The 17,019-nt window shown below is 57.5% G+C and overlaps 2 protein-coding genes across 3 annotated transcripts; one reads left to right on the top strand and one right to left on the bottom strand.

The window, feature by feature from the left end:
• Fam160b2 (family with sequence similarity 160, member B2) lies at positions 1 to 9,731 on the top strand (the record flags this gene model as incomplete). Of its 2 annotated transcripts, none has more annotated exon segments than XM_013513731.1 (16): positions 1 to 79; positions 1,892 to 2,064; positions 2,788 to 2,892; positions 2,980 to 3,102; positions 3,551 to 3,805; positions 3,917 to 4,113; positions 4,385 to 4,493; positions 4,670 to 4,746; positions 5,239 to 5,428; positions 6,368 to 6,513; positions 6,628 to 6,750; positions 6,869 to 6,959; positions 7,094 to 7,237; positions 7,572 to 7,712; positions 7,880 to 7,980; positions 8,117 to 9,731. In XM_013513731.1, coding segments are annotated over 16 exon segments (2,193 nt in total), but the record flags the coding sequence as incomplete, so codon positions are not given.
• Positions 9,732 to 10,843: 1,112 nt separating this feature from the next.
• On the bottom strand, positions 10,844 to 13,971 carry Nudt18 (nudix (nucleoside diphosphate linked moiety X)-type motif 18). The gene is made up of 3 exons (XM_005373646.2): positions 13,628 to 13,971; positions 12,651 to 12,864; positions 10,844 to 12,242 (listed from the first exon to the last, which is right to left on the bottom strand). The coding sequence occupies exons 1-3, from the start codon at positions 13,787 to 13,789 to the stop codon at positions 11,647 to 11,649; spliced, it is 972 nt and encodes a 323-aa protein (XP_005373703.1). The 5' UTR covers positions 13,790 to 13,971; the 3' UTR covers positions 10,844 to 11,646.
• Between the last annotated feature and the right edge of the window lie 3,048 nt (positions 13,972 to 17,019).

The raw sequence follows: 17,019 nt of genomic DNA on the forward strand, positions 1-17,019 counted from the left end.
CGGGAGCCCAGCATCGACCTGCTCCAGGCCTTCGTGGAGCACTGGAAGGGCATCACACACTACTACATCGAGAGCACAGGTGCGGCCTGCTCCTCGCCAGCCCAGGGACCCCTGGAGGGAACTAGGAGGAAGACGTGGGCAGAGGGTTGCAGTGTAGGGGACTTAGGAAGGTGCCATCCATTGCCAGAGTTGGTGCCAAGCTAATGGAGACTGGAAATGGACAGATGGGAGAAGACCTAGACCCGTGGTCACCTCTGGTCTTCATGGCTTAGTTGGCGGCCCAGACCTGACCTTTTGGGAGTGGAGCTATGTGAGGGATCTACGGGGACAAGGCGGTAGGAGATCTCACTGGGCTGACTGCAAGAGCCTGGGCAGAGCCTCAAGGTTCTCAGTTCCCAAGTGCTTATACTTGATGAAAAAAAAAAAAAAAAAGAGATGGAAGAAATTCTTTTTCCCTGAGCCAACAGAAGGATTTTTCCCTGGTAGAGATCTGGGTAGGAGGACATCAAAAACCAAGGTAGGGAACGTGCCTGAGTCCTTCTCTTCAAGTCTGTACCACAGAGGGTTAAAGTCTCAGGTCTCCTGGCCCACCAGTGCCACTCAGTAAAGGGCACAATCTGATTGGCTGTTCTGTAGTTAGTACACCTGTATTGGTGGATACAGACTGGTTGCCAGGTAACCAACTCCTGTATCCCTAGCTTTCCATCTCCCTGCAATTCAGACTGGGTCTGATTCTAGCCCACGCCTTTCCTAAAGATTTCCTTTTCAGTTTCAGTGAGCCCAAGACATTGCAAAGTGCCTTTTGGGAATTCTGGTGACCCTCTGAGTTCCATTAGACCAGGTTTCTCAGTTTGAGCACAGTTGACACTGGGAATGATTCATTTGATGGGAGAATGTCCTGTGTGCTGTAGTCTATTGAGCAGCAGTCCTGGCCTGTACATCTAAGATGCCAGTAACCGCCCCCATTGTGACAGCTGTAAATGTCTCCAGATGTTCCCTGGAGGGCGAGATTGTCAGGAAGCCCTGGTCCACAGGAGAGTAGGACCTATCTACATCCAATTCTTTGTCCAGAGTTGGCCTCAGTCCAAGAGGCCAGCTGCCTGGCTCAAGGGCTTATGCCTTAAAGAAAAGCTAGGGGGAGCTGCAGGGCGGTCCCAAAGCCTTTTCTGGGGAAACAGCGCCTGCTCAGACTGACGACTCCATCTCCCCAGTGGTGGAGGAGCAGGTATGTGCCTGCAGTGTACAGATTGTTTTCTGCCTTGCAGAAAAACAGTATTGCCTTCTGTGAATGGTGGCAAAGGGACATAAAGAGGCCCCAGGAGATCGCTGCTCAGGAAGCTGCTAGAATAATGGCCTCCAAATTATATGATAGCCAGGTGTGGTGGCACAGGCTTGTAATCCCAGCACTTGGGAGGCTGAGGCAGAAGGATTACTGCGAGTTCGAGGCCAGCCTGGGCTACACAGTAAGTTGAAGGCCAGCCTGAACTGTATAGCAAGACCCTGTCTCAGAAAGACAAAAAAAAAAAAAATTACATGACCCACCTCTGTGCCCAGCTTCTCGCTCAGGCTAGAGCAGACAGGCAGCTTTCCAATTCAGTCCTGGGCACAACCAGGATATGTCCTTGCCCCGGGGCTTGGGGGAGAGCTATGAGGCCCCCTCTGACATAGCGCTGGGGCAAATAGACATTCTCAGTGAGAGGGAGAGGGCTGCATCCTGGCAGTCCAACAGGACTTTTGTCTTCAAATCCATAAGCATCAGCTGTGAACTTCTCTTTCCTGGTGGTCCCCGCCCCTCCTCACCTCCCTTCTGGGCTTGGCAGGAGAGGCTGCTGCGTGGAGCCTAGCTCCCCTTCTTCACCCCACTCACACTCGTGTTCTGAATCTTGGTCAGATGAAAACACCCCGGCCAAGAAGACAGATATTCCCTGGCGGCTGAAGCAGATGCTGGACATCCTGGTGTATGAGGAGCAGCAGCAGGCGGCTGCTGGCGAGGCCGGGCCCTGTCTGGAGTACCTGCTGCAGCACAAGATCCTGGAGACCCTGTGCACACTGGGCAAGGCTGAGGTGGGCGTGTCCACCCCAGGGTGCTTGGAACCTTCCACCCCAGCCAGGCCCCTGAGTGCCAGAGTCCCAACTGACACTGAGTTCTGGATGCCAGGGATGTGGCAGTGATAAAAGCTGACAAGAATACCTGTGGGTGACTGGCAGGATAATCACATACAGTTGTTAGACATGGAAGATTGGTTCCTGTCCTCACTAAAATCAAGAATGCACAAGCCTCTTAGATAAAACCAGGTTCTGAGTTTCTGGAACCAGTCTCCATGGATACCACAAGATGCCATGTTTGCATATGACTTACATGTGTCCTCCTGTAGCTTTAAATGGTGTCTAGTTGCCTCGGGGTACCTAATGTGACGTGAGTGCTGGGAAAATGGTTGCCGTGCAGTACTGGCTAGGGAGTAACGACAAGGAAGAAGGCTGTACGTGTTGAGTGATTTTTTTAAAAATACTTTCCATCTGAGGATGGTTAAATCCATGGTGGAGAACCTGTAGCTATGGAGGAGGGCCAGCGGTCATACGTTCAGTAATGACCCGGTTACATGGAGAAAACGGAGGCAGGACAGAGGGCTAGGAGCACAGGGGAGGCCAGTTTCCAACATTGTGGTGAGGGAAGGAGGCCTCCTTGGGAAGGAGGCCTCGGGGTGGGAGGTGGGGAGCCCTGTGCCTCGGGAAAAGGGCCTGTGCAGCAGACACGGCCCCTCTAACAGGCGCCCTGTTCTGATCCAGTACCCCCCAGGCATGCGGCAGCAGGTGTTCCAGTTCTTCAGCAAAGTCCTGGCTCAGGTGCAGCATCCGCTGCTGCACTACCTCAGCGTCCACAGGCCTGTGCAGGTGAGGCCAGCAGCTGAGGGCAGCTGGGCATGTGTCCCCGTTCCCAGCCGCCACATTCCCCTCTGCTCTGTCCTGTTCCCCTTCTAGAAACTTCTCCGGCTTGGCGGGGCAGTCCCTGGGTCCCTCACGGAAAAGGAGGAGGTGCAGTTCACCAGCGTCCTCTGCTCTAAGATCCAGCAGGACCCAGAGCTGCTCACCTACATCCTGGAAGTAAGTGCCCTGTGGGCAGTGGGCAGGGGAAGTGGGGACCCAGGAAAACCGCAATGGCCTCCAAGGAGCCAGCAGGGGAGGGCACATGGGAGGGGTTTGGGCAGCTTCCCTGCAGCTCCAGCTGAGGCCCTGTCTAATGCCCACCTGCATGCTATTTTTTGCAGTACTAGGATTAAACCCAGGACCTTTGTGCTGAGCTACATCACCAGCCCTCTTTTATTTATTTTTTATTTTGAGATAGGGCCTCGCTAAGTCACTAAGTTGTCCAGGCTGGGTTCAAACTTGCCATCCTCCTGCCTCAGCCTCCCAGACTGCTAGGATTACAGGTGTGCACCACCACTCTTGGCTCCACGCTATGCTCTTTTTTTTTTTTTCACTCTGCACTCCTTAGGGTGGACCCTTTAGAATGGTCCCCCTGTCACCTGGCCTCACCCCACCTTCTTTGCAGGGTAAAAAGATTATAGGGAAGAAGTCATCCAGAGAGTCTACGGCCCTGTCTAAAGACACAGCCAGCCACAGAAACAAGGACTGTTGTCAGAACTGTGCTCCTGACGGGGGCCCCCAGCCAGATGGGGAGCACTGTGGGGCCCAGGCCTTGAACAGCCGCCTGCCTGCTGAGACCGAGGGGCCAGATGGGCCTGGGGAGAGCAACCTAATCACCACCCTGCTAGGGCTGTGCAAGAGCAAGGTGCGGGCTGCAGAGGTGGGTGGGCAGGTGCAGTGCGGGGGCAGAGTCAAGGGACCAAGAGCGGCTGGGAGGTGATTTGGGGGTTTGCATGCATGGCAAACTTGAAGTTGTTTCCTCACCCCCTAGAAGGGTCGTGTGGCCCTGAAGGCCCAGGAGAACCTGCTGCTCCTGGTAGGCGTGGCCTCCCCAGCAGCTGCCACCTACCTGGCGCAGAGCAGCCCCTGTTGTGCCGCGATATCGGAGCATCTGTGCCAGCTGTACCAGTCCTTGCCTGCCTTCCTTGACCCTGCAGACATCGCCACTTTAGAGGGCATCAGCTGGAGGTGGGCCCTGGCTGGGGAAGGCTGGGCAACATCTCAGGGGCTGTTGGCCAGCTCCTCTGGTGTCCGTGTGGGAGGGAGACCTTGCTGGCCACCCTCTTCCCAAGGTGACGGCACATTCCCAGAGTCTCTGACGACAAAGCCACAGCAGGACTGAGCCCAGCCGCAGAGCTTCTCCTGAGAGGGAGAAGGCAGCTCCTGGACGTCCTTGAGGGACGGAAGAGCTTGAAGCTTCTCCCGAGCCCTCCAGACTTCCTGCCTTCCTCTCCCCTAGGTTACCCAGTGCCCCATCTGATGAGGCGTCTTTCCCTGGTAAGGAGGCCCTGGCTGCCTTCCTGGGCTGGTTTGATTACTGTGACCACCTTATCACCGAGGCACACATGGTGAGCAGGGGCAGGCGGGGCCGGGCCCTCATGGCTTCCCTCGCCATCTGGTCTCGGGGACAGAGTGGAGCAAATGCGTAGTGACCTGGGGCTGGTCAGCCCTGCTGTGCAAGACACAGTGACTCGGGGCAACTGTGATGGCCGCAGACGCGGTGAAGACATGCTCTTTGCCCCAGGTGGTAGCTGATGTCTTGGCAAAGGCTGTGGCCGAGAGGCTGTTCGTGGACACCCTGCAGCCCCAACTTCTGCATGTGTGAGTGTCTTTTTTTTTTTTTTTTTTGGATACAGCATCTCAGAATGTAGTTTAAGCTGGTCTTGAACTCACTATGTAGCCCAGGCTCGCCTCAAACTCATGCGATCCTCCAGCTTCAAACTCCTCAGTTCTGGGATTACAGTCGTGCACCACCACCCCCAGCTTTGGCCCTTGTCTGTGTCCTGCCCACCCCACCAAGCCCCTCCCTGGCCCTAGGCCAGGGACCTTCCTGGCCAGAGTCACATCCATGGACTCTGCTACTTAACATTTTCCAGGTCTGCTCCTGATAAGCACAGGGCTCTGAGCCTCTTGGGCTAAGTGATGGCCTCCCACGCCTATCCGAAGGACCTCAGTAAGGATGGGGACATGGCCAGAGACATATCCAAAGATATGAGGCAGGCAGGAAAGGGGCACTGCACTGCACTCCCATCCCCCTTGCCCCCTCTGCTGCCCCTGGCACAGCCTGGCTAAGGGGCCTCCCTCCGCCTGCAGGTCTGAGCAGAGCATCCTGACCTCCACCGCCCTGCTGACGGCCATGCTGCGCCAGCTTCGCTCCCCCGCGCTGCTACAGGAAGCCGTGACCTTTCTGCTGGGCTCCCAGCCGCAGTCTGCAGCTGCCGAGGACAGCCCACGCTCCCTGTGCGACCACCTCATCGGGCACTGCGACCACCTCTCTGACGAGGTGAGGGAGGGGCCCTCAGCTCTGCTTCCCTCTCCCTGCCCCACCCACAGAACATTTCCTGAGTGCTTCTGCCCGTCTCAGCCACCCTGAGCCCCTCAGACACTCACAGGGTGATTGGCAACCTGATCACCTCCATGCTTGGACTTGCCAGGCTGGTTTTGTCACAGTTACTTCCTGTGATCGCATGTTCTTTATGGCACTGAGTATTTTCCAGACTGCTTTGCTAGCCATTTGGCTTTTTCTTTTTTTCAATGCAGGGGATTGAACATGAGTCCTTCTTCCCTAGCCTGTTTTTATTTTTAATTTTTTTATCTATAAGTCACTGTGTTGCCCAGGCTAATCTGGAATTTGTGATCCTCCTGTCTCAGCCTCCCAGAGTGCTGGGATTACTAGGCATGCGCCACCACATCCAGCTTCTTTTGGTTTATTGGAGGCTCAAGTGCTCTGTGAGGTAGAGGAGGCTCATAGTCGCATTTTTTGAACATGGAACTGGAGCCACAGAGAAGCCAGTGGCCATGACTGAGAAGGCATATAGTAGGACTGATGGAGCCGGGGACAGTGGCACATACCTGTGATCCCAGCTACTCAGAAGGTTGAGGCAGAAAATCTAAATTTCAAGTCCAGCCTGGGCAATGTGGCAAGACCCTGTCTGTGGATACAGTAAGGGTTAGGGGTGTACCGCACCGGTAGAGTGCACATGGATTCAATCCCCATACCACCACCACCACCACCAAAAAAATGAGTAATGGGACAGGGACCATCCAGGCTTCCCACTTCCCTGGGCCACCGCCTGCCCACGCTCCTGAAGCCTGCTACCTTGGTCCCTAGCCCGGGGAGATGACCCCGCCTTCAAGGACTTTCTTATCTAGGCCAGCAGTTCCCAGGCACTGGGAGGGAGGGGTGGCAGGGAGGGGACCCTGCTGAGCCCTTTTGCTGTAGATCAGCATCGCCACGCTGCGGCTGTTTGAGGAGCTGCTGCAGAAGCCCCATGAGGGGGTCATCCACAGCCTGGTTTTGTGCAGCCTGGAGGGCCGCCTGTATATGGCCCGGAGCTCACCAGAGCCCGAGAGCTATGAGGACACCATGTAAGTGAAGCCAAGACTCCCAGGGCCACCTGGGTCCCAGGCCAGCCCCCAGCACACCCACACACATTCATTCACTCACTCATTCTTCCTTCACTCGGTGTGTGCTGGCCACAGAGATCTGGAGGAAGACCCCTACTTCACGGATGGCTTCGATTCTGGCCTCCAGCCCGCTACAAAGCCTCGCCAGGCTCCTGCCACTTCGGATGGCAAAACAGCAGTGACAGAGATTGTCAACAGGTGGGGAGCAGGTTAGGCAATTGGAGCCACTTGAGTCGTCTTGCCCCTGGGGTCCAGGGAGCTAGGGAGCATGGGGGTCCCAGGGAAGCAGCTCCACACTTCAGCTCCTGTCTCTCAGCTTCCTCTGCCTGGTCCCCGAAGAAGCCAAGACTTCAGCCTTCCTGGAGGAGACCGGGTACGACACATACGTCCACGATGCCTATGGCCTGGTGAGTGAGGCTGTGCGGGGACCCTCCTCACCCTTCCTAGCCTTCGGGTTGAAAAACACCTTTGATCTTCTGCCCCAGGAGCTGGAGCCCTCCCTTCCTATTGTGGGGTCCCTCAACTCGGTCCCCTCTTTCAGTTCCAGGAGTGCAGCTCCCGTGTTGCGCCCTGGGGCTGGCCCCAGACTCCCACACCCTTGGACCCCCATGAACCGGAACAGCCTTTCTTTGAGGGTCACTTCCTCCAAGTGCTGTTCAATCGCATCGCCCGGATTTTGGATCAGGTAGCCAATGGGTCAGGGCCCAGGAGAAGTCCAGGCTGGGCTGCCAGTGTCTTTGAGGACAGTGGGCACCGACCATGAGGCTTGACCCTTCCTGGGCTCTTGGTCTCCACCCTCCACCCCCCAGCCTTTCCCCAGGCGGGAAGTCCCGTCTTGCCTCTGCTCCACACGCCCTGACATGCTCTGGCCCTCAGCCCCAGGGAATCCATGACACACACTCATCACGTGAGTCTCCCACCCCCGCACACGTTCACACCGGCCAGGCGCCTTGCTGGGGAGCACAGAAAGGCTCGCCACTCCCACCAACCCTCGGCGTCGTCCATCTTGTTTCCTGCAGCCCTATGGCCTAAACCTGCAAGTGACCTCAGTCCTGTCCCGGCTCGCCCTCTTCCCCCACCCCCACATCCATGAGTACCTTCTGGATCCCTACGTCAACCTGGCCCCTGGCTGCAGAAGCCTGTTCTCTGTGCTGGTCAGGGTAAGGATGCCACGAGGTAGGAAGGCTGGGAACAGAACAGGGGCTGGGGGTGCGGGGGGTTGATGCCAGGGAAACAACAGGTCCCCCACCACCGTGGCACCTGAGCAAGGGGAGCCTGCAGGAACATGGCTAGGCCCTACCTCAGGCCTCCCTGGCTCCCGGCCTAGGTGATCGGGGACTTGATGCAGAGAATTCAGAGGATACCCCAGTTCCCGGGCAAGCTGCTCCTCGTCCGCAAGCAGCTGATGGGCCAGGTCCCTGGGGAGCAGTAAGTAACCCTGGAAGTGGGTCTGGAGGGTGTCTGGCCACTGTGTCGAGCCTTGTAGACTCCGGCTGTCATGCTGGGCACATGGCTGCCACCTGCCAGTTGTCCCCCCACCCCATCCCACACTGTCCCCCCTCAGGCTGGACCACCAGACCCTCCTTCAGGGCGTGGTAGTACTTGAGGAGTTCTGCAAGGAGCTGGCTGCCATCGCCTTTGTCAAGTTTCCCCCACGTGGTCCTCAGCTGAACTTCTCCCCGCCCCCGGAAGGGCAAGTCTGAGACTCCTGTCTTCGCCTTGCCCTGGAGCCGCCTCCTTCTGAGCCCTGCTGCCTCTACAGCTCCCCTCCAATGTGGAACTTCAGCTCCCAGGCTGACTCGGGACCTCGGCCTGTTGACCACAAAGGCCTAGGTTCCAGGGAGTGCACCTTGGCCGGGCCAGGAGCAAAAGAGACTGCTTCCCCAGCAGCATGGCGTCCTCAGGGCCTTCCTGGAACCACTCGAAACCACTTTGCGCCTGGACCCTGACCCTGTGTGTTTTCTGACTCTTCACTCCACACTGGCCATGTGTGGCCAGGGCCACAACCAGTAACAATTCCAAGGTCACATGGAGACAGCAGCTGGCTCCAAGGCCAGCCAGGAATTCAGGCCAGAGAGCCAGGGGTCAGGAGGAGCCCTGACTGTCATGTTCGGTACCATAGAAGCTGCTACAACTTGAAGGCTGTTCCCTACCTTCACGGTTGCACTCCGGAGAAGGGACTGTGAAGGGGACTGTGGGGGAAGCCCCTTCCTCCTGCCCTGCCCTCCCGGCGGCTATTGCAAAATTCCCAACTGCCTCATGGCAAATGCCCAAAGCATGCTCCGCACCCAGGCGGGGGCAGCTGCTAATGAGAACCTCAGTGCAGCTGCAGCCAGGGTGGGCGAGGGCCTTGGAGCTGTGGAGCTGGGTGCCTGCTTACAGCCCCAGCTGGCTCCTTGCTGGCGCCTTCTGAACTCGTCTCGGCAGGTCCACAACACCTGGGCAGAGAGGTCAGTGACCAGGGGCGGCTGGGCCCCATCCTCCAGATCCTGCTCATTGCCCTGTATTCCTAATGGATGGCCCTCCTGGGGGGCACAGGAGCTCGGGGTACAGACGAGGCAGGGTGCCCGACTCCAGACCCCCTCCCGTAGAGGCAGGGTGCCCGACTCCAGACCCCCTCCCGTAAGGCCCAGCGGGGAGGGGCTGGGCACGGGCAGCCAGTTCTCCTTGCATGCCCTCTGCGGCTGGGGCTGCCTCCCCACCCGGCCTGAATCTGCCTCGACCTGCAGGAGCACTCGCGCGGCGCCAGGCATTACCTCACAGTGGGACTGCAGTTGCTGGCTCGGCTCCTGGGCAAGGAGGAGCAGGCCAGAGCCCCTTTCGCTTCCTTTTCCTGCCCATGCCTCTTCTAGATGCCGGGCACGGGTTGCCAAGAGGTGACATGAAAGAAGGGGGAACTCAGTGACCTCTCCCTCTCCTGCATTCCTCCCAGCGGGGGAGGACCGACGCCGCTCCAAAGAACACGGTGCACGCCTGCTTGTGCATACGTGCACATGGGTGCCAGTGTAGGACAAGGGGCAGATCCCAGTGAGGGACCTGGGTCTGGACTTGGAGATTCTTCAGATCTTGGAGGGTCTGGGAGGCGTGGACCCTCGCCTCTAATCAGTGCACTTTGGTATTTTCACGGTGTCTTCCTCGGACAGCACAGCAATAAACAGTGTGAGTGTGTGGACACGGCGGCTCTGTTCTCAGCCTTCCCATCTGTGCCCTGCCCAGCACTTCTGCCCCAAGGAAAACAAGCGCCCTTCCTTTTCCAGCCCTGGAGCAGAGGGAGGGTGGTGGTGCAGAGTGTGGTGGGAGCAGTGTAAGTCACATTTCACACCCACCAGCTCACCTGTGGCTGAGCTGCCAGTCCAGGCCACCGTAAGGGGACGGGCCAGGAGGGAACATCTGGTGCAGGTCTCATGTCCGTGTTTATGCCGTGGGCTGCAGAACTCCGTCATGAGCATTGGGCCTGATGTTTAACCAATTTGTCCTTGGATGTGTGGGGAGGGAAGAGGGGTTCCTGAGGGGTTGCCACAGAACTCAGGCAGGCTGAGAATTTGAAGGGTCATCCAGTGGTTCCCAACTTTTTAAAGTGCTTTTTAGCCATGCGTAGTGGTACATGCCTGTAATCCCAGCATTTGGAAAGCTGAGGCAGGAGAATCAGTGTGAACGTGAGGACAGCAGGGCTACATAGTGAGCCCAAGGCCAGCCTGAACCACATAGCAAGAACCTATCTCAGAAACAGAAACAAAGTGCTTTTTAAAACGCTAGTGATGGGGGCTGGGGATTTAGCTCAGCGGCATAGCGCCTGCCTGGCAAGCGCAAGGTCGTGAATTTGATCCAGGATCCTTGTGGGTTTGAGACCAGCCTGGGCTACAAAGTGAGCTCAAGCCCAGCCTGAACTGCATAGCGAGACCCTGTCTCAAAAAGACAAAAAATAAATAAATAAAATGCTAGTGCTCAGCCCCCTCCAGCAGTTCAGTTGGTATGAGGGAGGACCGAGTGTCTGTAAGCTCTCCGGGGATGTATGTCTTGGCATTGAAAACTACCCAGCTAAACTGTGGGAATAACTACCACTGCCCTGCTGTAGGGCCCCTCAAACACTTAAGAGGGAACAGAACAAAGGGGTTTGGTCCGTCATTCAGATGTGTTCTTAGAGGGCCCAGGATTCCTATAATCCCCTACCCCAGAGGCCAGAGAAACAAGTTGGGAAGGCCAAGAGGGGCCCATGCCAGGCAGCGGGCAGTGGAGCCTAGAAGTGAAGCCCATTTGTGTGTCCCTGCTCAAAACCAGAGATCTGTACATGTGATTTGCACGTGATACACTTTATTTGCTCATCAACTTTGGTTTTCCACTAAGTTCTTTTATTAAAAAAATTAAAACTGTATGACTCTGCTGAGCTGAGGGGAAGTGAAAGGTTTAGTCCGGCTTGGGCTGGAAGTATAAAGGCAGAGGCAGGAGAGCAGCGGGCAGGGATCCGAGCCTAGAAGCTGGAGGGAAAGAAACATGTCTGGGTTCTGTCCTGTCTGCAGCTTCCCGGAATCCCCACTGCGCAGGCCTGGGGGTCTGAGCTGCTTCCATTAGGGACCTGGTTCTCTGACAGCTACCTGCCGCCTACAGACAGCCTGGGGGCTGCGGCTGCAGTGGACAGCAGTGTCACAGCTGTCAGGAAAGCCCTGGGCAGCTGCTGGTGTGACAGGGAGCTGCGGTTCCAGCAAGAGCCCCACACTTTTCCTGACATTTAGGCAAGAAGGGAAGGGCAAGCAACACTGTTTACTCAGCACAAGGCCTCCCTTCCAAGTTCTGAGTCCAAAAGGATCAGCATGCAGGTCTTCAGTGTGCTGGGCAAGGGGTTCAGAAAGCTCCTGGATCCATGTGCTCTCAAGGCAGCTGGGCCCTTGAGCTCTGTGCTCCTTGCTCAGTTAAAGGCACTGTTCTTTTGGTGCAAGGTGGGGGTCGGCTGCATGAAGTCTCGCTGTGACCAGGAGAACCAACCCTGCACCCTGCACACCAAGATCCCTGACTGCCAGCCTCCTGCCACCTCAGAGGGAGGCAGAGTCCCGTGGAGGGGACACAGCTGCCCAGCTCCGGGCGCCTGCTGGCCCCTCCCTATCTGTTCACAGGGACCACAGAAGATTCCTGGAGCCTCTGGAGGAGCTGGCTCCGTAGGTCTCCCTGCATCACCTTCCACCATGAGTAGTTCTCACCCCGAACCTTAGGGGGCTCATCTTGGCTTCCCAGGTTCCGAAAAGCCACTGTCACCAGGACATTGAGGCAGATGCCATCTGTTTGGTCTCTGCCCAGGTGCTGCAATCCAAGCAACCCCTTGGTCTCCACTGTCAAATTGTGAAGGGTCAGACACTCCTGCAGCAGCCGCAGGATGGCCACCTTGATGCCACCCCTCTGTTCCATGGGGGTAAAGCCACAGGCGGTAATGGGCAAGTGTGGCATCCCCGCCATGCCCACCAGCACCCACACAGTCTGGATGCTGGCAAAAGTGGTCACGAGCCGCAGGCAGACCAGACTACAGGGCAGTTCGTGGGGCAGGACCAGAGGGTGCCCGGCCTGCTGGCGGTACTGGGCGGCCAGCTCAATCAGGTGCAAAATGTCATGGGCTCGAAGCGGACTGGGCAGGGAGGTCCTCGGGTACCAGCCAGCCTGCAGGGACTCCGCATCCGCCTCCTTGACAGTCTTGAGAATTCCACCTAGGGGAGATTCAAGGAACAGGGACAGGGGAGGGCGGGCAGGGTGTGTGCTGAGTAGTAACAGAGCTGGGTGTGGCAGTGGACTCCAGGAGGCTGAGGCAGAAAGAATGCAAGTTTGAGCCAAGCCTGGAAAACAGTGATTTAGGGAGACCCCTGCCTCAAAAAATAAGAAGGGGCTGGGATGTATCTCAGGGCAAAGGCCTCGGGTTCCAGTACCCCCCACCAAGTTTCAGGTCTGGCAGAGTAAATAAACACCCAGGCACTCTAGCCATGACCTCTCCGGCTGCAATCAGCCAATAATCAGCGGCCAATACCAGTCAGAATAGGCCTGGCTGCATCTTCTGGGAGGACAAGGTGGGGGAAAGGTGGCAATCAGCTCTGGCTCACCTGCCACTAAGTGGGCCCTACCTGTGGGGCGAGCGAGGAACACGAAGCGGATCCAGGAAGGACCCCGCTCCTCCAAGGAGAGCAGCGTCACAGGCTCACAGAGCAGCCCGGCCTCCTCCCTCACCTCCCGCCGCAGCGCCTCCACGATGGTCTCCCCAGGCTCCATTCGCCCTGCAGGAAGGTACCATGACCCCCGGCACTCCCTCTTAGCCTCCTGGATCAGCAGCACCTCATCCTGGGGGAAGAGAAAGACTCTCAGCCTCCACTAGGCCCCGTCGGGTCTCAAACACGGTGCTCGAAGCTTCCCTTCCTGGTGGACACCTTGCAGTGGACCTGGAGACAGCACGCTGGTAGCTGCAGCTGTCTCCTCTGCAATAATTCATCTACCGGATTTACAGTTTCCTTTACAGGAAGGGGCTGAGATCCCCGGGAGCTGCTTCTGGGGCTGGAGAGGAGGCCCAGAGTGAGGGCTGCCACTACCCTTCCGTGATTTGTGTCTATGCCACCTTGTAGCTTCTTCCTCCCCACGGGATTTACATGTCAGTCTGGGCTTTGAAACTGGCTCCCACCCTGTAACACCCCTCCCTGCGCCTCTGGCTCTTGTAATTGTTATTATATCGACCGAAACAGGAATGAGCACCAAAAAGAGCTCCCAGGGGTTACGAGGCGCCAGTGTAAGCTCCCCAGTACTCTCCGTGGGGGCAGGAGTCTCGGAAGCCCCAACAGCCCTCCCAAGAGAGCCCGCTCTGAGTTGGGCACTGCGCTAGGCTCCTGGGAAGGGAGGCAGAAGACCACAGTCCTGTGCTCTAGATGCCGAGGCCCAGCGGACGAGATGGGCGGCCGGGGCCTCGGTTCCCTCCTCTCTAACCGCACGATGTGAAAGTGCTTTGTAAAACTGGGAAGCGCCACGCAGAGGGTGGCCAGAGCCGTCGCTCTTCGGTCCCCACTGGGCTGGCTGCGCGCTCCCGAGGCCCCGCGGGCCGGCGGGGGACGCTCACCTGCTCGTTGAGGAACACGGCCAGCACCACGTAGCAGACGTCCCTCCGCAGCCGCACGGGCGCCCGAGGCTCGCCGGCTGGCTCCGAGTCACAGCGCTGCACGTGCAGCCCCTGGCCCCCCAGCACGGCCACCAGCTCCCCCTCCGGGCTTTCCGAGGCCATCGGGTCCCCTGCAGGGCGGCGGACCCGGGCCCCGCGGACCCGGGGGGACCCTTGGGGCGGGCGGGCTAGGGCGTGGGAAGCGTGGGCTCCTACGCCCTCGCCCCCCACCCAGCGGGCTCCGGCCGGCCCGAACGCGGAAGCTGATAGGCTGCGCGTCACCGCGGCCTGCGACCATTGGCCCGCCGGTGTAGTCACGAAGGGGGCAGGGTCAGCTCATGAGGGGGCGGGGCATCCGGCGCGCGCCGTAGGGACTGTCGCCCCGCTTCTGCAGTCACGTCACCCGTCTCTTTCTGTCTTTCCGTAGCTCTTGGGGCGCCTCCCGCCGCCGACTTCGCTAATTCCACTGCGCACACTAGTCCGTGCTCGCCCCGATGATGACGTCATTTTGCCTGCAGGGTGTTGGGCGCCTTCACGGGACAGTGGCGTCACAAGCTCGATGACGTCACGGCACCCCGGGCCCGTCGCGTGGACCCAGTGTATACTTTTATCGTAAACTAGGGCATTGCCCGAGATGATCGCTTCCCAAATAACTTCCTTCTTACTTCATTAAAATGTACTGAATGTCAAGGGCACATAGACTGTTGCCTTAGAGATTCTGATCTAGTTGGAGAGATGGACACAGACATGTCATAAAAAGTCACCTGAGGGTAGGAGGCTAAGTGCTAAATGAGTGGCTTGGGCAGCAGATGTGACAGAGAAGGGAGGAGGCAGGACGGGGATGGGATGACAGGGCAGGAGTCAGCAGCCCTCCTCAGAGCGCCCTACCCACCCTGTTTCCCACTCAGTGTCCCGTCTCTCTGCTGCAGACCGTGCCCATGGAGGGCCGGCGCATGGGGAACAGGGTGTGGGTTGTTTGGGGCGGCTCCCGCCTCTCTCCCAGCCTGACCTTTCCTCCTCAGAGTTTCGTTTAACCTCCTGTCAGGACAGAAGGCACAGCCAGCTGGAAAGAATCAGCAAGCAGGCCAAGTCTGGGCTCCCCAGGCCGTCCAGCCTCCCCTTCCTCCCTCCTGCTGGCTTTGTGCACCTCCCTTTGGTAGCCGGATGGGGGGACAGAAGCTGCGTGATGTTGACAGAGCTTTGGACTTCAAGCCAGATGTCCAGCCCCTGCTGGCTGGCTCTGTCTGTGCCCCTGGGTAAGTTCTGGCCTCAGTTTCCTCATCTGTGCTGTAAGGTCCCATAACAGCCCACCTTTTACAGGGTGTTCGAGGCCAAGGTGTCCAGGGAGGCACTGCGTGAACTGTCCAGCATGGGGCACTGTGGCCAGGATGCCTGCCAGCTCTCCAGGCCCAGCCCTTGCAGCCGCAGCCTTGTTGCTCCCACATGAAATGGGCTGCCCTATAGCTGGGCTCCACTGCCAGGAGTCCCAGCCTCATGGGACTGGCGTCCTTAGGTCCTTCTCATGTATTGATGCTGGGTGCACATCCACTGCAGCCAGGGCCCTGGGTCAGGTGGTGGAGTACACCTTGTGGCCTTGAAAGTTTTTAAAGACTTGCATTTCTTGTTCTGTTGCAGCTCTAAGAACTCCCATGCCCCAAACAATCAACTCACTGGGCTGAGGGTCAGGACCCAGGGGCCACACAACAACCTGTCAACACATTTTTTCCTTGTGTGTGTTCATGTCCCTCAGTTTTCCCATCTGTGAAGTGGGGCAGCATTGGTTACAGACTGCTTTCTGCCTCCCAGGGATGAATTGAGAGAGTGAGGTCATGTCTGGGCAGAGCTCTAGGAGCTTCAGAGGCATCCTAAGATAAACACCAGGCGGTCTAACTGCCTGGAAGAACAGAGGCCGCCACAAATTGCAGCTCTACTCCCCATTATCAAGGGGGTGGGGGCAAGCACACCTCTCTGGTGGAGTGGGCAGTCAGCCCAGTCTGAGCCACAGCCTGAGGCAACAGAACAGGCAGCCGTCTTGAAGGCTCCTTCCTGCAGCTCTGGCTGAGACCACAAAGAGGTAGCGATGCTCAGGCCTTGGAAGGAAGAGATGGGTCAGAGTGGGGTGGCCCCAAGAGAGAAGGAGGAAAGTGAGGAAGCAAAGGAGACAAAAACAAGGCTTAGGCTGGGCAAGACAGTGCCCGCCTGTAATCCCAGCACTTGGGAGGCTGAGGCAGGAAGACTGAGTTGGAGCCAAGCCTGAACTATGTAGTGTTCAAGGCCAGCCTGAACTACATAGTCAGACACTCTTAAAAAATAAAACAACAACAAAAAAGAAAGAAACCTACAGCAAGACTCTGGGTGTCCATTTTTCCTAGAAGGGGTGGGGTGCTGCTAGAATGGGTGGCCAGTCTTCGTGACCAACAGTGGCCTGACATATACGTGTCTACGGAATAAAGCCTGAGCCGGCCACTACGAGCACCGAGGCAAGAAGACCTGGGGTGGACAGGCTTGGGGACACAGGGATGTCGGCGACAGGGACAGGGATAGATAGAGTGGGGTCACGTGTCTGTGACGCTAGCGTCATTTGCAGGGCAGCAACTCCTGTCTCTTGACAGAGTAGGGAGGCTGAGGCAGACAGCAGCCCTGAGGGGAGGAGAAGGCCTGGCTGCAGAGGGGGTTCTGCCGCTGGCTCCCTGTGTGACCTTGGAGAAGCCTTGGGCGATTGTCAGATACACGCATTGTTGAACCCTGGAGAAGAAAATGAACATTAGTGGAAAAAGTGGTGAAATCCCAGTGAATTCTGTCATGTTGCTGATAGCTCGTATCAGTGTTAATGGCTTCGTTTTGATAAAGGCACCGTGTTTATGTAAGATGTTCCTGTTGGGGGAAGCTGGGGGAAGCATAATTGGGAACTTTCTGTGCTATCTTTGTGGCCTGACTATAAATCTAAAGTTATTTCAAAATAGAAAGGCTGAGAATTTCGTAAGAAAGAAGCAGGTGTTGCCTATGCACGCCCCAAGTTCACTTCCGGTGCTGTGATTTGTGTGTCTGTCTCATCTGGGTCGGAGGGAGGGGCTGCCACAGAGGGTGGGGGATGGGCTGCTGACCCCGGCTCAAGCACAGGCCCAAGGGGTCTTCATGGGGAACACTGCCACCAAGTGCTCTGGGCTGAGCGTCAGGGTCAGTGCCCACCTCGGCAGACTCCGTCCCTAGATCTGGTCCTACAACAAATGGATGTTCATTCATCCCCTGTTCACGGTGCGTCACACCAAACATGCCCCTGAGCACCAAATGTGACCAAATGTGACCCACCATGGGAGGGACCCTGGGGAGAGAGGATGAGGTCTGGAGGGGAA

The sequence above is a fragment of the Chinchilla lanigera genome, unplaced genomic scaffold, assembly GCF_000276665.1.
Source record: "Chinchilla lanigera isolate Chin_1 unplaced genomic scaffold, ChiLan1.0 scaffold00002, whole genome shotgun sequence".
Classification (NCBI taxonomy): Eukaryota; Metazoa; Chordata; class Mammalia; order Rodentia; family Chinchillidae; genus Chinchilla; species Chinchilla lanigera.